The sequence below is a fragment of the Diplotaxodon limnothrissa genome, linkage group LG6 (assembly GCF_057381915.1).
Source record: "Diplotaxodon limnothrissa isolate DT_005_m linkage group LG6, D_limnothrissa_male_GT1.1, whole genome shotgun sequence".
Classification (NCBI taxonomy): Eukaryota; Metazoa; Chordata; class Actinopteri; order Cichliformes; family Cichlidae; genus Diplotaxodon; species Diplotaxodon limnothrissa.
In genome coordinates, this window is record NC_140601.1 from 43004478 (window position 1) to 43028558 (window position 24081).

The 24081-nt window shown below is 43.2% G+C and overlaps 1 protein-coding gene across 3 annotated transcripts; it reads left to right on the forward strand.

Moving 5' to 3' along the window:
* The first annotated feature begins 966 nt into the window (after nucleotides 1-966).
* On the forward strand, nucleotides 967-23475 carry LOC146631296 (NACHT, LRR and PYD domains-containing protein 12-like). 3 transcript variants are annotated; one of them, XM_085355239.1, is made up of 15 exons: nucleotides 967-1334; nucleotides 1451-1575; nucleotides 9643-11554; nucleotides 13986-14162; nucleotides 14313-14561; nucleotides 14645-14815; nucleotides 16975-17148; nucleotides 19765-19814; nucleotides 19884-20449; nucleotides 20538-20593; nucleotides 21237-21451; nucleotides 21570-21829; nucleotides 21952-22068; nucleotides 22148-22289; nucleotides 22422-23475. In XM_085355239.1, exons 3-15 carry the CDS (start codon nucleotides 9732-9734, stop codon nucleotides 22739-22741), a joined length of 4320 nt encoding a protein of 1439 aa, XP_085211365.1. In that variant the 5' UTR covers nucleotides 967-1334; nucleotides 1451-1575; nucleotides 9643-9731; the 3' UTR covers nucleotides 22742-23475. The 3 variants fall into 3 exon arrangements, with proteins under 3 accessions (XP_085211365.1, XP_085211366.1, XP_085211367.1); XM_085355240.1 differs by lacking the exon at nucleotides 22422-23475 and having other exon boundaries at nucleotides 967-1575; nucleotides 21952-22078; nucleotides 22157-22209; XM_085355241.1 differs by lacking the exons at nucleotides 13986-14162; nucleotides 14313-14561; nucleotides 14645-14815 and having other exon boundaries at nucleotides 967-1575.
* The last annotated feature ends 606 nt before the right edge of the window (nucleotides 23476-24081 follow it).

Sequence of the window (24081 nt, forward strand, 5' to 3'; positions counted from 1 at the left end):
CTTCAGCTCGCAGCATCAACACTGAGCATCATCACCTAACTGTGGCTGAGAAATAAAGTCAGCTGCTCACTGACGTCACCAAAGAACCGGCTCCGAGAACAGCACCGACTCCACATAAGGATAGAAACTGGCACTGATGCGGCTTCAGAGCATGGCCTGTGATCAAGTGTGCACTTTTTGCAATAAACTCGATTCCATCATGTTTTTACTTATTTAAATTTGTAATTATTTACATATTGTCCGTTTGATTATTTTTATTGAAGTTGAAACTAATACACAAACTTCCAATAAACAGAGCTCCTGGATGTTTTTGGCTCAATCATTTATTCCCTGTGTAGTGGCAATTCCTTTTGTTTGACCAACCAAACATCCCACAATTAAAAGTCCACAAGCCACTGCTGCACTGAGATACTATTTCGTACGCAGGCAAAAGAAGTCCACTGTCCAAACTTGAAAGTTGCGTTTTTATGGTTTATTTTATCCAGTTTGGCAATAACAAGATCCATTTTTTTTGTTACTTCCTGCTGCTTCTCCTGCTCTGGTAAAAAACCATAGGCCCACCCCAGTGCATGCTGGTCCTATACCAGTCTCTTTATTTATAGAAACAAAAATGGCCCTACAGCTCTTACTGACTAATTTAACAAAGTAACATCAAACAAACAATGAAACAAAATATTAACCTACAAATAAACTTGTAAATAAATTCCAAAATATAAGTAAACTAACAACAAACGTTAACTAATTTCAAAATAATAAACAATAAGAACAAATAGCTCCAACACCCTGCATTTAACTTGTCAGTTTCCACATACACAGTATTATACTGTAATACAGACAGGAGACACAAGAGGGCGCTGTGCTGCCGGCAGACCTGTCAGTACACTGAGCTGGAGGGATGAAGGTTGTAGACGCTGCAGGTTATTGAGTCAGTCACTGTAGTTTGGTTCAGTTTTTGTGGATCTGCACACGTCCTACAGATGGATCTGAGGCCCGCTGTGCAGCTTTATGGGTCGGTGAACTGTCACCTGTCAGAGGCAACCTGGTTAAACATTAACGGGAACAACCGGATACAGAGGAGATCATTTTTTCTGAATCCAGCCTTCCTTCCCTTCAACGGGAACATCGCTGCGCACATAGAAATAATGCATTAGATTGAAAGGTTAGCTCATTGGTCCACAGTGAGGAGCTGGCTCAGACAGGAAGTGCTTTTTGGATCTTTCTCTCATGTCGGATTATTCTTCTGTGCAGACAGCCATGTCTACAGTGTCGTTTGACCCTGACGCTACAATCCACACAGCTCCTGCACAAACTGTCTCCTTCAAAGTTACCTTACTGTAATTTACCTGTTATGCTGACAGCAGTTCTTTTATATTGTTACATCTGCTGCTTGGGATCTTTTTCTAGCATGAACTTCCTTTTTCTTTTTTCTTTTTCTTTTTTACTTCCGCAGGCGCATACAGAGGTACAGAAACAAGGAAGTGGACTGTATTGCATCAGCCCAATCCAAACATCCACCCAGTAGTGTGCAGTTCATAATGGCGAATTTGAGAGTTTGAAGAGTCTGTGAAAGCAAAGGTAAGCTTGTGATATTTCTATATGTAGTTTTATATGAAAAAAGCTGCTTCTAAACAGCCTTAATGTTGAACTGCTGCTAAAAAGAAGCCACACCCAGATTCATAAACTCATAAGTGCGCCTGCTATCTAACGCACCTTTGCCCTGTAGAGGTTTTATTTCAACAGCCTTATTTATTCACAGGTTACAGTGACTAATGATCTGATCTCTTGTTAGACACAGTCCTCCACGATTTGTGTGTTTTTGATGAAAATTGTTCAGCTCAGTCAGCTTAGACCAAAACTTCTGGTCTCAGACATCGCACATATTTGCCCTGCATGTGACAGTGATTAGAAATCCCAGTCTGCAATTAATACAATTCAACAATTGTGTTTTTTTCCTTCCTTTGATATTGTGGTTGGTTTGGGGTTAGAGGTTGGAGTGTCTGGGGTTTTCCTGGGGGGCTCAACCCGGGGGCTGTGGTCATGACCTGGTTGGGGCTGTGGTGGATCTTGGGTGGTGTTTTCCTAGTGGCTGTGTACAGGAGGGTTGGTGGAGGGTCTGTGCTGGCAGATGTAGGTTACTGCCCTGGTGGCCTGGCTGCCCCTGGGTGGGTCCAGGGTGGGCTTGGGGTTCTGGGGGTGCTCCATCTCCCTGCTGTAGCTCTGGCTGAGCCTTGGTGGCCCAAATGGTGGTGGCAGAGGTCCAAACTGCTCAGGCACCCGCACCGGCCGCAGGGTGCAATCAGCCAAGACGCAGCCTGCCGTTGCACTCAACCCCACTCCTCGGGTGGGAGCGGCTAGCTAGCTGAACTCACCGTCTCTGGGCCAGGGGCCGGGGGTGCCGACTGTTCGGTCTGATTCCCTCTCCCGTTTGCTGTAGGGGAGTAGGTTTAACCAGATGGCTCCCCAGCATCAGTTGGGTGATGGGGGTATGTGGCAGGGCATGGTCAGTGGCGCCACTGCAGGGTTGGCAAACATACCTGCAGGGCATCCACAATGACACCTCTCCGGGTTAAAAGACTGAACTGGGTTGTTGTTATGGATTTGTGTCGCTGGCAGCTAGGGTGCAGCAACCAAAATAAAGTCAAATGTTACCAAAATCGTGGTCGCGTCATGCCTCCTTCCAGCCACAAGCAGAAATAGTTTTTTTGATAGAGAACAGAGTGCTTGAGGTATCTTTATGGTGCATAAGACAATGAAACTAAACTAGCTTTCATGTGTCTTTCACAAAGTTTGGGTGTGGTTCTTTACGCTGTTCTGTGCAGTCATCTGGGAGATGTTACATAGACTGTCATATTGCTTTTTAAACCATGTCCAGTCAGCTGAGTTTGCCACAACTGGACTAACACATTATGTAGAAATGTCTTTAAGTTCAGAGAAACTTTATAAGGCACCTTAGCTAAATTTCAACTGTCTTATCAAAGGGTATTCACAACATACTTCATACCGTGTACATTATAACATACCATAATAGACCCATTTCTGTAATATACTCACATATCTATATTATTGCTAATATATATTGTAATATATCTATATCACTAAAGCACTTCTGGATGGATGCAAACTGCATTTCGTTGCCCTGTACCTGTGCATGTGCAATGACAATAAAGTTGAATTCTATTCTATTCTATTCTATTCTATTCTAAGGCTTGTGTCATTTTTATGCATTTATAACATTGTCTGAAATAGGGCTGGGCGATATGACCCAAAATTCATATCTTGATATTTTTTAGCTGGATGGCGATATACAATATATATCTCGATATTTTTTTAAAGCCATAAAGTAAGAACAAAATGAGAGTTCTTAGTCAAAGCTGTTTCCCAGATGTCACACAGGCACTTTTATTAACATACAGCACAGATGTACATGAAAACTCAAAAATAAACTCAAAAATAAATTATGAGCATTTATTAAATAATAATGCTCCATAAATAAAACAATGTTGTTTTTGTGCATAACAAAAAGCTCACAATTGTGCAGTCAAAATGTAAACTAACAGATGCTGAGCATAATATCAAAGACAGATTTCACAGCTGCTCTGCTCCCAAGTTCTACTGCGTGACTGACAGCCTGGAGTTTTACGTATCACTCCACGAGGCTCCAGACTACGGCAGCCGTAATGCTCTGACTAGTGATGTGCGATACCACTGATTTTCTTTCCGATCCGATACCAAGTAATATTCAGGGTGGTATCGGCGATACTGATCCGATACCGATACTTTGTACAAAAACTTATTTTATTTATTGTATCTCAAATTATAGCATCATAATGATTACAGGACATCAGATTATTTGTTCTTATCACTTAATAACGCAGAGTTCATCATATAGAAATAAAAAAAATGAAGTTGTGCTATTTGAACACGTTGCCTGCCTGCAGCACTAAAGGACTCCATGAGAGACGTCTGTCTCGCCCTAGCAGCACCTGACTCTCTCCTCCTCTTCAGTTCACCTCAACATACGCTCGTCATGTTCTGTGATATGATTTACTCTGAGGTGTTTGACAAGGTTAGTGATGTTGCCACAACCATACATGCCAACCCTCCCGATTTTTCCGAGAGAATACCGAATTTCAGTGCCCTCCCGAAAATCTCCCGGAGCCACCAATCTCCCAAATTTCGCCCGATTTTCTAGGACAACAAAATTGAAAAATCATATTGCAGAATTCATAGCGTGGCCCAGCCAATTCCAGTTTCCAACAATGGCAGCAGCAACTTAGTTTTAATATTACTCTTATTTCTCTTTTTGGGTCGCAAAAAAACTTTTAACATATTTTCAGGTGAGAATGTAGCTGTGTAAACTTCAAATATCTGAGCCGACACATCGTCTTCAAACCCCCCCCGGTCTGTCCCTATTCGGGTTAAACATGATATATAAGTCACTTTGATAACTTAAAAATGTTATTGTTTGGCTTTTTCAGTGTTTTATTTGTTCGTGAGTAAATCGGTTTGGCTGAGATTAAAGTTATTAGATTTGATTAAATTAAATTTGACTTTATTAATCCTTCACACAGCTGAATAAACGTCAAACAGAAAATGGTTAAACAGAAGTGTGAGACGGTCGAGAGTTTACGTCAGTGCCCGGTTATATTTTAGATAGCAAGGAGCAGACAGCAGAGTTTCACTCCACCGAGGGAGCTCGTGATGTACTACCCGGCTTTCTTTAGACCGCGAAGGTCCTCAGGTGGAAGCAGCCTCTGAAATTGGACACCCCCGCTGTTTCCGGGCCGGCCAATAATAACGGTGACATTTAACGTATTTTATCCGATAAATAAACCCTGTAAAATGTATTTACCCCCCAACAGCCCTTTTGAATGTCTCCCTAATATGGCCACAACACCTCACTCTTGGAGCACTTTTTTTGCCACATGTATTGCAAACCACGTCTCAGCTGTGTGTGGAGGTAAAATACGTCCGCACATGACTTCAATTACGCTCAGCCATTGTTGTGAGTGCGCACGCCAAGGGGCTGCGAGACATTTATACAGCTGTATTTCGCACATGACTATGAAAGGCGGAAGAGGAAGTAGTTCCTTTGAATGTAGACGATCCGAATGTTATAGTTTCTTTCCACTGTGTTCCTGTTAATGATAAACTACAAATTTACTCTAAATTACTAAAATATCGATATTTTAATGTGAGAATCGATTCTAGAACATAAATGATTGGTATCGGAGGAATCGATATTTCAGGATCGATCCGCACATCACTAGCTCCGACAATCCATCAAGCGGTGCAGCTCCGTAGCTTACCAAAGTCGTACTAAAACATTTTTTGACAGATTGCTGAGCGCTATGTACCACATAAAATCGCTTCGCGGTCATCAAGCACAACCAGAATTCATACAGAAAGGCGCGCTGTCAACTTTTGAGAAAATTAAAGGATTTTAGGCTGTACAGCCCCTGTGGGCTGCATGTCGTTAGCGCGGTTAGCTCGTTAGCGCAGTTAGCTCGCTAACACGTTGACGCTGTCCAGCCCCACGCACGGGGCGATGCGCGGTAACTCGTTAACGGAGATTTGCCGTGTCCATCCTGTCGTTGCCTGCAGGTGAAGCGATGGGGGAGGAGGGGGAGTTGTGTTCAGTGAAGGAGAGGCGAGGCCGAGTAACGTTGCGTAGAGACAAAAGTGGACGAAAGACAGGCAAACTTGTGGGTCCACAAGTATAATTATGATGTAACATATACTATATCGATATAAAATCTTCCCCAGTCCCCCAAACCCCTGACAGGCCATCACCCTCCTCCCCCTCCCTTTCTCCCTCCTCCCCACACCTGAAATTCACTGAGGAGATGGAGCGGGTCAATGCTGGGCTCAGATCTACCCCCCGGCCCAATCCCTTTTTGTCCCCCATAAACCCCCCACCAGAGCGGCCAAAGGTTCGCCATCGAGCCCCACCCTCAACAGAGCAATCGAAGTCACATTGCCCAGCCTCGCCCCCCTTAGTTCCTCCTTACCACCTTCATGCTCTGTCTCCACAGTCTGATGTGTGATGTGTGGAGGGTCCGGGCTGTGAGGATTATGGCAGTGGTGACTTTTCCCAGGAGAAGCTGGGACCCTGTTTACTAGAAGGTTTTAAAATCTCTGTACTTTTAGGTGACAGGAGACATGTGGCCTGGTCAAAACACAGAGAGCTGCACTCTAAAAGATCTTTAAACATAGTAAACATACCTTGTGTGCCACAGACTGCTCCCAAACACGAGGGGACAAGTAATACCTCTAAAACACTTAAGTTGGCTTTATTAAACATTAGATCTCTAGCTGGGAAAACATTTTTAATGAATGATTTAATCACTGAGCACAGCCTTGATTTTATGTTTTTAACTGAAACTTGGTTGGACCAAAGTAACAGTGGAGCTGTTCTCATCGAGACGACCCCTCCTAACTACAGTTTTATCAGTGAGGCCAGGGTGAGCAGGAGAGGAGGAGGGGTTGCTGTCTTATTTAATGAATCATTTCAATGTAAGCAGCTATCTCCTGGAAGTTTTCAGTCTTTTGAATATGTGGCTTTACAGCTGAAGGCCCCATCCAAAGTTGTGTTTCTTAATGTTTACAGGCCTCCCAAATACTGCACAGACTTTTTTAATGACCTCAGTGAACTGCTGTCTGTGATCTGTGTTGATTTTGACTGTGTAATTATTGTTGGGGATTTTAACATTCATGTGGACAACCCTCAGGACAAAGGGACTAAAGACCTGAGTAACACTCTGGGCAACTTTGGGCTGACTCAGCATGTAACAGAGGCCACACATAATAGAGGACACACTCTTGACCTACTGATCTCCAAAGGCCTGAGCATTTCAAAGGTTACTGTGTCTGATGTGGGCCTGTCTGATCATTACTGTGTTTTCTTTGAAAGTAAAATCTCAGCCCACATAAATATATCAACAACAGTGATCACAAAACGGTGTATAACTGAACACAGTAGTGCAATTTTTAACCAGGTCTTCCCATTAACACCTGACCTGTCCAGAGGGTCAGTCAATGAGCTCGTCAATAGCTTCAATGCTAACATGTTAAATGTAATGGACACTATTGCTCCCATTAAGGTGAAGGTTATCTCTGGAAGGAAAAAGTCTCCATGGAGAAACTCCACACTGGTGAAAAATGAAAAAAGAGAGTGTAGGAAAGCTGAGCGCAGATGGAGAAAAACAAACCTCCAGGTTCATTATGACATTTATAAAGAGAAACTTCACAATTATAATTTACAACTGAGGAATGCAAGGAGGTCCTACTTCTCTGACATCATCACTAAAAACAGCCATAATGCTCGGGTCTTATTTTCTACAGTTGACAGGCTAACAAACCCTCCTGTGTCAGTGGCAGCTGAACTTCATTCGACCATGGCCTGCAATGACTTTGCCAAATTCTTCACAGAAAAAATCCAAAAAATTAGACAAGCAACAAGGTCTCAAAGACTTTAGAGTCAGACCTGTTACAGATCGTCAACTTTTCTTTATTATCAGGTGTGTTTCCAGAATCACTAAAAACTGCTGTAATAAAACCTATACTGAAAAAGGACAATCTTGACAAGACACAAATGAACAACTACAGGCCAATCTCAAATCTCCCATTTTTAAGAAGGATCATTGAAAAAGCAGTTTCTCAACAGCTCAGTTACTTCTTAAAACAGAATAATTGCTACGATGCCTTCCAGTCAGGTTTTAGACAGAACCACAGCACTGAAACCGCTCTGACCAAAGTGTTTAATGACATATGCCTGAATACAGACAGTGGAAAAATGTCAGTCTTAGTTTTACTGGATCTCAGTGCAGCATTTGATACAGTTGACCACAACATATTACTCAAACGACTGGAGAACTGGACAGGTCTTTCAGGAACTGTACTAAACTGGTTCAAGACATACTTGGAAAACAGGAAATACTTTGTATCAATAGGTAACTTCACATCCGAGCAGACAAGTATCACATGTGGAGTTCCCCAAGGTTCCATCTTGGGACCCCTTCTGTTTAACATTTACATGCTCCCACTGGCACAGATTATAAACAACAACAAAATAAACTATCACAGCTATGCAGATGACACACAAATATATATCACAATGTCACCAGGAGACCGAGGCCCTGTACAGGCTCTTGGTAAATGCATTGAGGAAATCAATGACTGGTTGTGCCACAATTTTCTCCAGCTAAACAAAAACAAAACTGAAGTAATAGTCTTTGGCGCCAAAGAAAAACGATTACAGGTCACCAGAGAACTTCAATCTATACATCTAAAAACCACAAACCAGGCGAGAAATTTGGGTGTAGTGATGGATGCAGACCTAAACTTAGAAAAACACATTAAGAAAATAACAAAATCAGCTTACTATCACCTCAAGAATATTTCAAGGATAAAAGATCTGATGTCTCAACAGGACCTGGAAAAACTAGTCCATGCATTCATCTTTAGTAGGCTTGATTACTGTAACAGCATCTTTACAGGTCTACCTAAAAAATCAGTCAGACAACTACAGCTCATTCAGAACTCTGCTGCTCGAGTCCTCACTAAGACCAAAAAAGTGGACCACATCAGTCCAGCTCTGAGGTCTTTACACTGGCTGCCTGTCCGTCAGAGGATAGACTTTAAAGTTCTGATGCTGGCCTATAAAGCTCTGAATGGTTTAGGACCAAAATACATCAATGACCTCCTGACCCAGTATGAACCATCCAGATCCCTCAGGTCATCTGGATCCGGTCTTTTATCAGTTCCCAGAGTCAGAACCAGACACGGAGAAGCCGCATTCAGCTTTTATGCTCCTAATATCTGGAACAAACTCCCAGAAAGCCTCAGATCAGCTGAAACACTCAGTTTATTTAAATCCAGGTTGAAGACTCACCTATTCTCAGCTGCATTTGAATAAAGCACCAAATCCACACTTTTAAGCTTAAATTTCAAAACTTATATTAACCACTGATTTTATCTACTGTTCTGATTTTATCTGTTTTGATTTTATATACTGTTTTGTTTGTTTGTTTGTTTGTTTGTTTGTTTGTTTGTTTGTTTGTTTGTTTGTTTGTTTGTTTGTTAAGTGGGTTTAGAGCTCTGGGTAGCTCCCCAGCTGGGTCTAGACTGGGTCTAGAGAGTATTTTAAATTCAGGGAATTTAAAATAGAAAGTAGCTCGTCCACAGAAGGACTGGTAGCTCCCCTTACGATAAGGGTTCAGATCGCGCGAACAGGTGTGAAATGTGTGTGTTTAGTTAGTTTGTTTGTTTGCTTGTTTTAATCAATTTTAAATCATGCTTTTTATTTGTTTTTGTTTCTAATGTCTCTGTAAAGCACTTTGAATCACCTTGTTGTTGAATTGTGCTATACAAATAAATTTGCCTTGCCTTGCCTTGCCTAAAAGATATTGTCACATCTCATATCTCGTATAAAAATTTATCGATATTTTTAAGAAACTTGATATATCGCCCAGCCCTAGTCTGAAATCATTTTCTTCACTTGTAGTGCGAAAGTGTTGAGTGTGGATGTAAAAATGGAAAATCAATTTAGACAAAAAGATTAACAAAAGCAAATGCTTATGAATATCACTGCACTGTCATACTACAAGAAAAGGGACATTTTATTTATTTTCTTGCTTTCAGGTTTTTAATCCCTTCAGAAGGATTCCACCTATAAGGAGAACAAGTGACAGGAGAACTAGGTTCAGTGTGGAGGAGACAGAGCTGCAAACATGGAGCAGGATAAAGTCGTGGAGAGTGTTAAACAAAAGCTTAAAGACCATCTCCAGGAAAAGTTTACCTGGATAAATGAGGGCACATCGGATAATCGGTCTCGACTTGACAGCATCTACACAAAACTCTACGTCACTCAGCAGGCTCAGGATTCTGATTCCATATCACATGAGATTCTAGATCACTTTAATGTCCCAGATCAGCAGTCATCAATTTCACAGGTGTTTTATCAACAGATCGAGTTCTTAAATATCTTTAAACCAGGAAGAATTCATGTTCAGCAACAACCAGCAAAAGAAAAGACAGTCCAAAGAGTGATGACGAAAGGCATCGCTGGCATTGGAAAGACATTTGCTGTCCAAAACTTTGCTCTAAGCTGGGCAGAAGGAAAATCTAACCAGCACATTGATTTCATCTTTGTGCTCCCCTTTAGAGAGCTGAACATGCTCAGAGATGCCGACTACAGTCTGCTGCAGCTTCTCCTTCACTTCTACCCTGAAATAAAACCCCTAGAAGCTACACAGCAGCTTGTTCACAAGCAAGTGCTGTTCATCTTTGATGGTTTGGATGAAAGCAGATTTCCACTGGACTTTGATGGAGCTGTGAGAATAAGTGAAATAGATCAAAGATCAACAGTCAATGTGCTGCTGACCAACCTCATCCAAGGCAACGTGCTGCCTCGCGCTCTGCTCTGGGTAACATCCAGACCTGCAGCTGCCAGTCAGATACCTTCTAAATACATTGACCAGATGACAGAAGTCCAAGGTTTCACTGAGCAACAAAAAGAGTCATACTTTAGGAAGAGATTCAGCACTGCTAATCAGGCAGAAGAAATCCTGTCTCGTCTTAGAGGAATGATCAGCTTCTATTTCATGGGCCATATCCCAGTGTTTTGCTGGATCATCGCTGAGGTGTTTAGGAAAGGATGGAGTGATGAGAGGAGCCGCGGCATCACAACGATGACAGAGCTGTACATTTATTACTTACTAATTCAAACACAAAGAACGAGACAGAAATATGCAGGGAAAAGCTCCAAGAAGAGGTCCAAACAGAAGAAGTCTCAAGCCCAGAACTCTGCCATGCTTTTAAACTTGTCCAAGTTGGCATTTGAACAGCTGCAGAAAGGAAACATCATATTCTATGAAGAGGACCTCACAGAAAGTGGCATCGATGTTGGTGAAGCATCAGTGTTTTGTGGATTTTGCTCAGAGATTCTTAAGGAAGAACGAGGCCTGTACAAGACAAAGATGTTCAGCTTTGTGCATTTAAGCTTTCAGGAGTTTCTTGCAGCTCTCTACATGCACCACTGCATCCTGACGGACAACTTCAGTACTTTGAAGTCTTTCCTGGATGTCGACCCAACAGATCTGAGCTTTCTGGATTTGCAGAAAAAGGTTGTGGATAAAGCCTTGCAAAGTGAGAAAGGTCAGTTAGATCTGTTTCTGTGTTTCTTCCTTGGATTTTCTCTGGAGTCCAATCAAACAGTGCTGCAGGGTTTACTGCCACAGGTAAAGAGCAGCTCGGACACCACCGAAGAGATGAAGGGATACCTGAAGAATTTCCATGTCAAAGACATCCCACGAGAGAAGTACATGAACCTTTTCCTCTGCAAGTTTGAGCTGAAGGAAGAGAGATTTCAGGATGACATCAGAATGTATCTGGATTCAGGAGCGAGACTCTCGACCATCGACTGTGCAGTACTGTCGACCATGATGCAGATATCAGGGGAAGTGCTCGAGGAACTTGATCTGACAAAGTCTTATACACCATTTATTGGGACTGAGAAACTTATCCAGCAAATGAAGAACTGCAAGAAGGCTGTGTAAGTAGTTTGAGATTGAAACAAGAGTTTCAATTCAGTAATTTGCTGAGGCTGTTTTTGAGGCTTTACTAACATTGCTTAGGATATGGATGGTAAATAGTAAATGGCCTGTATTTATATAGCGCTTTACTAGTCCCTAAGGACCCCAAAGCGCTTTACATATCCAGTCATCCACCCATTCACACACACATTCACACACTGGTGATGGCAGCTACATTGTAGCCACAGCCACCCTGGGGCGCACTGACAGAGGCGAGGCTGCCGATCACTCACGCCACCGGGCCCTCTGACCACCACCAGTAGGCAACGGGTGAAGTGTCTTGCCCAAGGACACAACGACCGAGACTGTTGGAGCCGGGGCTCGAACCGGCAACCTTCTGATTACAAGGCAAACTGCCAACTCTTGAGCCATGATCGCCCCTTAGATGGAGGATAGATGGTGAATACTTGTAAAGGTAAGGAATAAAAACATAATCTCATTTAAAGTCTGCCATTTTAATATAGTGGAAATGACATATACAGTGCATATCGAAATTATTCACTGCACCTAATTTGTTCCAGATTTTCAATCCTGGAGCCAGTCTCCTGGAGTGAGGCTGGACTCTGTCTCAGTCTGGAGTTGGCCCTGGTGAGAGGTGGTGAGCTGGGGTGGGTATCTTGGTATCCCCTTGGCTTGCTGCGTGTATGTTGGGGTTTCTCCCAGTGGACGAGAGGGCTTGTTCCCTGCACCTCCAGGTCAGTGAATGGGTCCTGACCGTCGTCTGCGCTTATGTGCCGAGTGGCGATTCAGAGTACCCAGCCTTCTTGGAGTCCCCTGAGTGGGGTACTCCACCTGGGGACTCTGTTGTCTTACTTGGAGACTTCAATGCTCACGTAGGCAATGACAGCGAGACCTGGAGGGGCTTGATTGGGAAGAACAGCCTCCCAGATCTGAACCTGAGTAAGCTTTGTTATTGGACTTCTGTGCAAACCACAGTTTGGCCATAACGAAAACCACGTTCGAACATAAGAGTGTCCATAAGTGCATGTGGCATCAGGACGCTCTAGAGTGTGGTGTGCCGAAGAGATTCTGTCAAACTCAGTGGCAGGGCCCCTTGAGTTGATGAGGTTCACCCTCAGTTCCTGAAGCCTCTGGAGGTTGGTAAACTGTCTTTGTTGACATGCATCTACAATGTTGCGTGGAAATCAGGGGTGGTACCTCTGGTGTGGCAGACCAGAGTGCTGGTTCCCATCTTTAAGAAAGGGGACCAGAGGGTGTGTTCCAACTATAGGTGGATCACACTCCTCAGCCTCCCCAAGAAAGTCTATGCCAGGGTGCTGGAAAGGAGAGTACAGGAGAGTTCCCCGTATAAGCTGGAGGAGGTGGTTGGTTAGAGGGTGGTCTCGGTTTTGTGTTTAGGCTGCTGCACCCACACCCCAGCCCTGGACAAGCAGAAGAAGATGGGTGGATGGATGGATTTTTATCACATTACAGCCTTATTCCAAAATGGTCTAAATTTATTTTACATCTCAAAATGGTACACATAATATCCCATAATGGCATAAAAGTGAGCAAAGATTGCTTGAGGTTCTGCAAGTTTATTAAAAATCCAAATTAAAAGTATAAGATGTACATAAGTATTCACAGCTTTTGGCAACTTCTTGAGTATGGTGCTACAGGCTTGGCAAACCTATTTTTGGGCAGTTTCTCCAATTCTTCTTTGCAGAACATTTTAAGCTCCATCAGGGAACATCGCTCCATAGCCATTTTCAGATCTTTTGAGAAATGTTCAATCGGGTTCAAGTGTGAAGAAAGCACAAAGCAAAGATTAAAGCCAGCATAAAGAGACTTTACAGTGGTCACCATGGGTTTTCCTTCGGTCTCTACTGTAAACGCCTTGGTGGTGTACTGCAGAAATGGTTGTCCTTCTGGTAGTTTCTTCTCTCTCCATAGAGCAATGCCGGAGCTCTGTTAGAGTGACCATCGGGTTCTTGGTCACCTCCCTGATTAAGACCCTTCTACTCCAATCGCTCAGATAGGCTGGGCAGCCAACCTAGTGGTTTCAGATGTTTTCCATTCACAGATGTCCCCATAAGCAGATGTCACATGCTTATGGGGTCATTCAATGGTGCAGATATTTTTCTTTACCCTTCCCTAAATCTTGGGCTTGATAAACTCCTGTCTCAGAAGTCTGCAGACAATTTCTTGAGCTTCATGGTTTAGTGTGTGCTCTGACATGCACTGTCAACTATGGGACCATATAAATAAGTCCTGATGAGATACTTGCGTCCTTTAAACTAAAACAGTGGTACTGGTTGCTACATACATGTTATGAACTAACATACCATAATTATAACAACCGCAGTGTCCTCTGCTGTTTAGTTTCTCATTACCCACAAAAATACCAAAACTCACTGATGTGCTGTTTCCACTTTTCTTCTGATTCTACAGACTCAAGAGTGAGCATATAAGCAGTGATCGATTAAGTGTGGTACTCTCCATTCTTGAGTCAGCAGACTCTTTCTTAAAAGAGTTACATCTGGTGTGCTTTTCTAACTTCAGTGATGATATTCCTTATGATCTTTTGGCTGTAGTGGAAAGTCCGGACTGTAAGCTGGAGACACTGAGGTTAGTTTAAAAAACTGTTTCTGCAAGTTATACTTCTTTTAGTTAAATAATTTAAATAAATTTAACTGTCCTAGCTATAGTTTTTCCAGCTACTGAATTACTGGCATATATTAGCATTTAAGGTTTATAACTAATATATGTTTTGCACAGGTTATCTGGGTTTTCGCTAGACTTTAGGAATTGTCACATTCTGACCTCAATCCTTCAATCAAAACAATCACCTCTGAAGGTCCTGGACTTGACTAACTGCCTGTACCATCATCCAAAGGATTACAGTGGATATGATACAAGAGGGTTGAAGATGAATGAAAACTATGAAGATTTCACTGATGAATTAACTCTGTTGACTATGATTCCTTCTGCTTTGATCGGTCCAGTCTGCAAACTGGAGCAGTTCAGGTAAAGGCAATTAGTGATGGGACCATCTGCACATTTTGCTCTCTTGCATATATGATGTTCAGATGATTTTGTTCTCTCTGCAGCATGCCTGGTTGTTACCTGAAAAATAAGTGCTGTCAGGTGTTTGCTTCAGTTCTCAGCTCCGACTCCCAGTTGAGGCAGCTTGACCTCAGTTGCAATGACTTACAGGATTCAGGTGTGCAACTGCTCTCTGCTGGACTTGGGAGTTCAAGATGTAGGCTGGAAACACTGAGGTACTGATACACCCTCTGGTCTCATAATGTAGTTCACATAGTCACAGTTAAAAGAAAGCATACCCTGTTTCAATTCTACGGAGCCCCGCAGGGGACATGGGAGAAAAAAAAATTAAGACGGACTTTTGCGAGATCTCGCAAAACTTTTGCGACATTCTTCAGCCTTCGACCTCCCGTTAGCTCAAAGCTAACGGGAGGTCGAGACCTACTACAGCCGCGAGGAACACCGCTTTCCCGGCACATTGTGCGTCGACCTCCCGGTCGGCTTCGAGCCGGCGTCCGAAGAATGCGGCTAAAACTTTTGCGAGATCCCGAGTTTTGTTTTGCGAGATCTCGCAAAAGTTTTATATGAAAAAATAAATAAATAAATAAATAAAAATCATCAGGTTCCTACTAGGTTTCATGTCCTGTAAATAGAAGCTCAGATGAACAACACATAACAGGTTACACTGTGTCATTTTTTATTTAATGAGCACTGAGCCAAAATGCAGAAACAGTAGGTGAAACGCAGAGTAAACTCTTTGATTCAATAGCTTGGAGAGCCTCTTTCAGCATAATAACTTCAAGTATTTTTCTGTGGCTTTTATCAGCCTCTCACATCACTGTGAGGAGATTGTCACCCACTACTTTGTTACAATATTGCTCCAGGTCATTGGGGTTTGCTGCAACTTGTTCATGCATTGCTCTCTGAAGGTCATGCCACAGCATTAAAACCACCAATTAAATCAGCATTTAGTTCGCATTTAGATCCTGAAAGTTTTCCAGTTTTGAATAATCTTTGTCCATCCATCCATCCATCCATCCATCCATCTTCATCCGCTTTATCCGAGGCCGGGTCGCGGGGGCAGCAGCCTAAGCAAAGAGGCCCAGACCTCCCTCTCCCCAGCCACCTCCTCCAGCTTATCCGGGGGAATACCAAGGCGTTCCCAGGCCAGCTGAGAGATATAATCTCTCCAGCGTGTCCTGGGTCTGCCCCGGGGCCTCCTCCCGGTGGGACATGCCTGGAACACCTCACCCAGGAGGCGCCCAGGGGGCATCCTTGTCAGATGCCCGAACCACCTCAGCTGGCTCCTTTCGATGTGGAGCAGCAGCGGCTCTACTCTGAGCCCCTCCCGGATGGCCGAACTTCTCACCCTATCTCTAAGGGAGAGGCCAGCCACCCTTCGGAGGAAGCTCATTTCTGCCGCTTGTATCCATGATCTCGTTCTTTCGGTCACTACCCACAGCTCGTGGCCATAGGTGAGGGTAGGGACGTAGATCGACCGGTAAATTGAGAGCTTCGCTTTTACACTCAGCTCCCTCTTCACCACGACGGACCGGTGCAGCGTCCGCATTACTGCAGCTGCAGCCCCAATCCGTCTGTCGATCTCCGGCTCCCTTCTCCCATCACTCGCGAACAAGACCCCGAGATACTTGAACTCCTCCACTTGGGGCAGGAACTCATCCCCGACCCGGAGTGGGCACTCCACCCTTTTCCGGCTGAGAACCATGGCCTCAGATTTGGAGGTGCTGATCCTCATTCCCGCTGCTTCACACTCGGCTGCGAACCGTTCCAGTGCGAGCTGGAGGCCCTCACCCGATGAAGCCAACAGAACCACATCATCCGCAAAAATCAGAGATGAGATTCTGAGGCCACCAAAGCGAAAGCCCTCCGCACATTTGTTAAAAGCAATAATCTTTTTCACTTTCTTAATTTTCCCTTTAACACTTCCCAGACTGATGAGCAGCAAAAAATTCTTCTCTAAGATCATTGCTGATGTCTTTCCTTCTTGGCATTGCATGAACACACACCTGGATGTTCCAGACCAGCAAACTGACCAAACCTCTGCTCTTATAGAGATGTTTACACTTAGTGATGATCAGTTAATTAAGTTGATTAGCAGCACCTGGCTGACCCTCTTAATTCCTTAAAGCAGTAAGGCTGTGCTTTTCACACAGTTCGTCTGTATTTTGGTGTTGTTACTGTTAAATAATAGCTCTGTATGATAAGTTGCATTTTTACCAAATTGTAAGAATCAGATAATTTTTTTATTATATATCGATGTTTAAACCATAGATACAGTATGAAAGAGGGTGTACTTTATTTTTATCATTACTGTATTTTGCATGTGCAAACCAAGTTAAAAGTTGCTTTAGCTTCAGTAATGCTTTCTCTCCAGGCTGTCATGTTGTGGGATCACAGAGGAAGGTTGTGTCTCTCTGGCCTCAGCTCTGAAGTCCAACCCCTCCCACCTGAGAGAGCTGGACCTGAGCTACAACCATCCAGGCGTGTCAGGAGTGAAACTGCTGTTGGAGCGACTGGAAGACCCAGAATGTAGACTGGAAACGCTCAAGTCGGTACACTGTGTAGATTCCACACTAACTGATTTTATACCTTTTCTACACAGGATTTTAATCTTGACCATCAAAAACAAAATAATGAACTACAGAGCTAGAACTGCTTAAACCTTCTCAACATGAACTAAATAGGAACTCTATGTATTAAATTGTAGTAACCGGTACTTTTGAAACGGTGCAGGTGCTCAAACCGGTGCTTAAAGAATAGAGAACACAAACTTTGTCCAAAAACCTCTCATGTTTAACTGTTTTCCACTTTTTCTTTGGTCATTTTAGCCTTTTTGGCTTGTAAATTTAAATTGGGCCTAGCTTACAATATAAAGCGTTGTGATTTGGCGTTGCGTTAATAAAACTGAATGGAATTAAATTGGCAGTGTCTGAATTGGTTTTGTAGTGTAAATGTAAAGACACTCTCGGCTTTCTTGGTTGTCTGTAATGGTGCCATTGCCTTTAACAGGACTCATTTCTACAGAGTCAAGATGACTTTTTGTCAAAAATGCCTACGATGTTGCTCTAACACCACTCAAATGTCGACCTTCTTAAAATCCAACAAAAGTGGTATCAAACCTTTGTTTAAAGATATTAATGAAAATGTAAAAGTCAAGAGGTCAACCAGTCCCCCCACATTACCAAAATCAAACAAAGTTGATGTCAAACGTTTGTGCTGCAAACATTTTAAAGATATGAATAAATGTTTCTAGAGGTCATCCGAGGTCACCCTGCCCTTTTCTGTACTGTGAAAAATTTGTGAAACATAAAATAGTATTAGATATTTTTAAACTAGGTTATAATATAGCAGTTAGAACAAACTGTGCATGCTGTCGGAGAAAAAACTTTGTTTGCTGGTAACAAAATACAAACTATCAGAAGAATGTGGGCGTGTTTCCTGTTAGAAAAGGTAAATACTTGGAACTGTCTGAGCATCTCAAGTCTAATTCAATAACTGAGAAATAATAGCCATTTCCATCATCTAATTCACAAAATAAAAAAGGACTTTCTTTCATGAATTGTTGCCATCATTCCTTTGTGCAGAGCACAGTGTGAGGACATGCGCTGGTTTTCAGACGCTATGGTTACATCCTTTCTCAGGTCATCATATGCACGGGGTCCTTTTACAGAATGCCATATAATGCCCAAGTGTTTCTGGTGTTGGGCCCTCCTGAAATGCAGTGACTGCTTTCAGCATGAATTTCTCTCTTTGGACTAGCATAATGAATGGGAATTCACTAAGTGAAAACTGTTTTGGATTGGGAAAACTGTACTCCAGAGTTTCTGTAGAGCATTTCCCAAGGTCTGTGTTACTCCAGACAAGTTCTCTGAAGGAGTCCCTGTGCAGAGTAGCTTTCCTGATGAATCTATTTCAAATGCTGTTGGACATAGATCAGGACTTTGGATTGGTCTTAGCCATGACCATTGATCAACAACACCGCTGCCTAAGAGAAAACCTGTAGTGATCCCGTATGCGTATGAGAATTTGCATAATTATGATGAAGGAACTGAGCTCCCAGCCCATTGTTCCTTCAGTGGGCTGGTTTCATTATGCAAATGTACTGTTTATACCATTGAAACCTGCAGTCAGCTGAGACTGAAGAAGTCACCTGATGATGACGAAACGTTTCTCCCACTGAAACGTCCAGATGAACAGAATCAACCTTTGGAGATCTGAACATCTTACCATTGCCACTGGCCGTCACAGTGGGCATCCAGTGAAAAAGAGCATGTTGGATTTACTTAATTCAATAGTGGACTTTGCTTGCACACAATTGTTTTGGCAGAAATGTAAATCAACACAACTTATTCATATTCAATAAACTTTTGCATTTCGTGTTGATGAAGCACGATTGAAACATGTTTAGATGAAGTAAGTTGAGCTCTTGGAATAATTTAATCATTCACAATCTTGTCATTTTGTGGTACACCACATGCAGCCTCCATAAATAAGGAGCAACAACCATTTAATTTCACAAACTGCCTCCTGTCACTTAAATAACTCGGGACCCATATTTAAAACTACCCCTCTGACAACATAACATCGCTGTTTTCTTATTAATATATCACAAACGTTTGACACCACTTTTGTTGGATTTGAAGGGGAGGGGGCAACTTCACTCACATAACTGCAGCCTATTTAAGGTCCCAAACTACTTTCTACAGCTATCAAGGTCAGCTAGTTAATTAAACTGATGGGGCTAAGTCTCTGGTTAACTCAGCACATCATTGGTAAATTACTTTATCAGTTAATGTTGCAAAATTAACTAAAGCCAGATTCACTGTTTTGAGCGATGAGTACATTTTGATTTGACACTATAAAAATACATTTGAATTGAAGTGAATCCTTCTACACCCAGATCAAAGCCACAGGGTGGAGCATGTCTCTGAGTGCTGCTTCACCTTTGTTGTTTCATATCAGGTGCTCGTTACTTGTCCTCTGACCATTTTTTTTTATTGAGTTTCGTGTCTCTGATAAGGTTGTTTTCTCTCCATCTGTGAACTAATTTTACCAACTCAAGGCAATAATTTCCTGTCACGGTGCCTTGACAAAACATGTTTATCATATTAGATTATTTCATGTTTATTTACTAATAATAACAGCCTGACCTCTTCTGCCTCAGTGTGGACCACAATGAAGAGCACTGGGTCGACCCACAGCTTCTGAACAAGTGTAAGTGTCACTGAGTTTCTCTGTAACATCGACTGAGCTGAAGCTTAACTCACTGCATCTCTTTCACAGATGCCTGTGATCTCACATTCGACCCCAACACTGTGAATGAAAACCTCGTCCTGTCTGAATGTGACAGGAAAGTAAGCAGCACTGAGGAAAAGCAGTCGTATCCTGATCATCCAGAGAGATTTGACCAAACCAGTCAGGTGCTGTGTCGAGAGGCTCTGACTGGGCGCTGCTACTGGGAGGTGGACTGGGAAGCGTTGGTGAATATTGGTGTTGCATATAAGAGCCTGCCGAGGAAGGGACACTGGGACACAGAAATTGACCGTACTGACAAGAGCTGGTGTTTCACCATCACCTGTTCAAATGGTTACTCCTTCCGACACGGGTTGAGGGAAACTTTTATACCGGTCCCACACATCGACGTCCAAGCATTCCTGACCAGACGCAGGAGACTGGGACTGTTTCTGGACTGGCCAGCTGGCACTCTGTCCTTTTATTCACTTTCTGGTGACAAAAAAACTCTCATTCATACCTTCCACACCACGTTCACCGAGCCTCTCTACCCAGCATTCACTGTTCATGGTGGAACTTTGACCCTGTGCAGGGTGGTGAAGCTGCAAATGGAGACTGTGAGTATTTCTGGTTCTTCAGTAGCACCAACATCACAAGTTTGTGTGACTAAAAAAAATATTTAATTTGCCCTCTCTGGATTTTTAGGCTCGTTCAAGCTTCACACCTGAGATGAGAAAAGAAAGCGCAGGCGTTTCATACAGGTACGACACGCAAGCCTCGATGTGCCCACTGTGAGATTATGTCCTCTGTAAACACACAGGTGCTCAGAGTGCTTTACATATGCAAAGAAGAATGTGGGGAAAATTAAAAATGCTTTTAACAAATGTTTGATTGGTTGAGTCTGAATGTCAGATTGTGTCTGACAGTAGATGGTGGTCACCAATTGATGGAGTATTGGGAGCCAATTAATATACTGCTGTTTACAAGGTCGAATGTCAGTTTGAGTCTTTGTTTTATGTGTTATATTTTTGCAACTTCCCAACACACACATTTGTTAACTTTAACATGGCCTTGGTTAGTTATACCTTAACTGGTTAAAATACCAAAGTCATGGTCAATAGAGGCAGTGGCAGACCATCAACTCCTACACACGAGTAAGTAAAGTTTTATTAAAAGAGACGGATGTGATCATCTAACTGTCATCTGATGGAAACGTTGAAGAAGGCCATAGATGCTTCTTCCTCTTTTAGGATTCTCTCACTAGTATAATAACATAAAGCCTTCTGTTTTACTTTACAGTATGAATTCTATTGTGATGACAGTCTTGCACCATATAAATTAAATTAGACTGAATTTAACAGCTACATAAATGAGCTCCATGTTGAACTGTTCTGTGTCGTTCAGGTTCCTGTTTCCCGGTCCAGGGTTGTTCCAGTGTTCTTTGACTGGTCTGGTCTTTGATGTGACTCGTGAGAGTGAGGTCACCTACAAGACTCTGATCTGGGATCCTCTGGTCCTCCAACCAGCGCACAAAGTGGCCGGAGGCCCGCTGTTCGGCATCGAGTGTCCTCGGGACTCTATACGTCAGCTGCACCTCCCACACTGTGAGCCTGAGCCGGGTAAGGACGCCACTGAACCACCTGAAGGAGAATTAAACCTGCAGAAAATGCTCTGATTTGCTTTCCATGGAAAGTTTCTGGAGGCTGTTGCAGTGAACGAAGCTGTGTGTTTTCCCAGCACTGGTCTCTGACAGCATCTCTGTGGTCCACATCACGGATGATGGTATGAGCATCATACAGCCTCTGGAGATCACTGAGACTCACGTGGTCGTGGACGTCCCTCACCTCTCCGCCTTTGGCCTCGTCTGGGATCTCGTTGAGCGCTTTTTCAATTACATGACGAAACCCATTCGTGGCCAAGTCCTGCTCTTCCTGAGAAACAGGCCACGCCCCATCCTCAGTGTGATGCTGCTCCCAGGAAACGTCCCTCTGCACGACGTATGACTTTATCATGAAATCATTAAATGGCTTCTGCATGAATAAATCCTCTGATTGTATCTGTTTGCTTTGAAGCTCTGAAACTACTCATGCACTAAGAAAATGTTGTGATGTCTCTGAAGGTGAAAGCGCAGCACGCTGCTTCAGAGTACATCGAAGCGCCGTCCTTCTGTTATTTCCACAAAGGTCAAAAGTACAGTCTGAGCAGCGCCCCGCACCACTTTAAAATACAGCCTGCAGTGAGTATCAGTCGCTGAGTGTCAGCAGACACTTTGTCCACAAAGCTGTTTTAAATTGTGCGTTTCCATTTCGCTTCAGCGTGCAGAGTTTTTTGAAAATTACGGACCAAATTACCACCCGACCTTTGAGATCATCCTGACAACGAACGCAGAGGAAGTGATGCTGATGGTGCAAGATCCCGAGGAGACACGAGTGTGGGAGCACGACCTTCATCTGCCCGGTGAGCCTTAACTCAGCACAAACTGAAACCTGACAGAGATCCAACCTGCTGTCCTGGTCCGATTCACTGATCTGATTAGTAGAAATGTTGCTCTGAAATGTGCTCACTGTGCTGCTGAACATATTTTTTCAGCTTCATCCTCGGCTGACTCTCCAGGTGGAAGTCCTCTTCAGATGGGGAACAGCGCCTCAGCAGAGAAGCTGCGACTCGCTCGCACAAACTTCATCGATAAAGTGTCGGATCCGGTTCTGAACAAGCTGCTGGACGAGCTGCAGCACGTCACCGTGCTAACTGATGCTGAGGGCGAAGCGGCCAGAGCCAAACCGAGAGGCGAGAAAGCTCGAGACCTGATCGACATGGTGCGAAAGAAAGGAGCTGAAGCAAGTTCAAAAATGATCGCCGTCTTTTACGCCAACGATCCGTATCTGTGCAAAGAGCTCGGCTTACTGTGAAGCACAAATCTGTGACACGAACAAAGAGACTCGTTGAACTAAAATTTCCTTTCTTTCTTCTTAAAGTCACGATTATGTTTCCACTGATCACACTTCTTAGAAAGCAGATGAGCTTAGACGTGAGGGGAGACGTCCAGTAAATATCCATAAAAGAAAAATTTACAGTTTTTTCTGCAAAGAATGTCTGAAATGTATTTTAGAAATGTTAGTGTTTGTCAGACAGGAGGACAGAGAAAGTAGAAAGAGTGAGACACAGCTGCACTGGTGAATGATGCGAGCTGGACTCAGATCAGTGAAGCCAGCAGAGCGTTCCTCCTGTGGTCGTGAACCATGTTTATGTGGAAATACAACACAAAGGTTAATAAAATGCAGCGAATGCCTGCAGTGTTGAGTGTAACGTGTTATTACTTGTGTTATAAAGGTTCAGTTCTTTGTGCAGCAGCTGGATGAAAAGAAAAAACCATCAGCTGAGTTTTTGGGACTTTCGGTCTGAATGAACAGGACGATGCAGGAAGTGTGTTTTTCATCGTGTTTATCATTGAAGTATTAAGACTCGTAACACTATATATGCAAATGTTTCTGTACCTGTGAGCTGTGCTCTGTAAACTGACGCAATACCAGGATCCAGACCTTTCATATGAACACTTAAACACACGAGTTCCAATAAAAATGCTTTGTGTTTGTTTGCTTTCTGTGGTTTAAGCGTTTATTTCCTGCACGTTGATGCTTGCTCATAGGGGGTCATATGATTGTTGGGTTTTTCTCTGTATCTATGAAGCGCCTTGAGGCGACTTATGTTGTGATTTGGCGCTATATAAATAAAATTGAATTGAATTGATGTTCGACGCCGGGATGTTCTGTTCTCGATGTCATGGCAAAAACTTCAGCTTTATGAAGCAGAAGAAGCCACGTGTTTATCACCCGCTGCAGCTTGTGTCTGTTTTTTAAAGGCTTGTTTTTTACTTATTGCTAAGCTTCAGGACAGGTGAGTTTCCTTCCCTCACCTCCTCTCCCCTCATCTTAGACCCTCCCTCTTAAGATGCAAACAGAGGAGGCGAGGAAGAGACCGGAGGAGAGAGGAGTCAAGGCAGCAGGTAGGAGACAGAGGAGTCGTTGCTCTGAAACCATCGTTCTAATGAACAAACACTTACAACATGATATGTAACGCTAATCAGTTACATGTAACTGATTACAGTTACTGAGGAAGAACATGCAGTTAAATCTGAATGTTTGCTTTTTCGTCTCCTTTAAATTTGAACTGGTTTCCAAACCATGAGCAGCTCAGGTGGAGCTCAGCAGTCAGGTCAGCTGGTCTGAAGTCAGTTGCTTTCCACTGCAGC

Bases quoted from the DNA above. Each gene is read 5' to 3' on its own strand.
- LOC146631296 (XM_085355239.1), top strand. From the start codon at position 9,732: ATGGAGCAGGATAAAGTCGTGGAGAGTGTTAAACAAAAGCTTAAAGAC. The intron at 20,594-21,236 runs GTACGACACGCA...TGTGTCGTTCAG, and splicing joins AGCGCAGGCGTTTCATACAG to GTTCCTGTTTCCCGGTCCAG. The intron at 21,452-21,569 runs GTAAGGACGCCA...GTGTTTTCCCAG, and splicing joins ACACTGTGAGCCTGAGCCGG to CACTGGTCTCTGACAGCATC.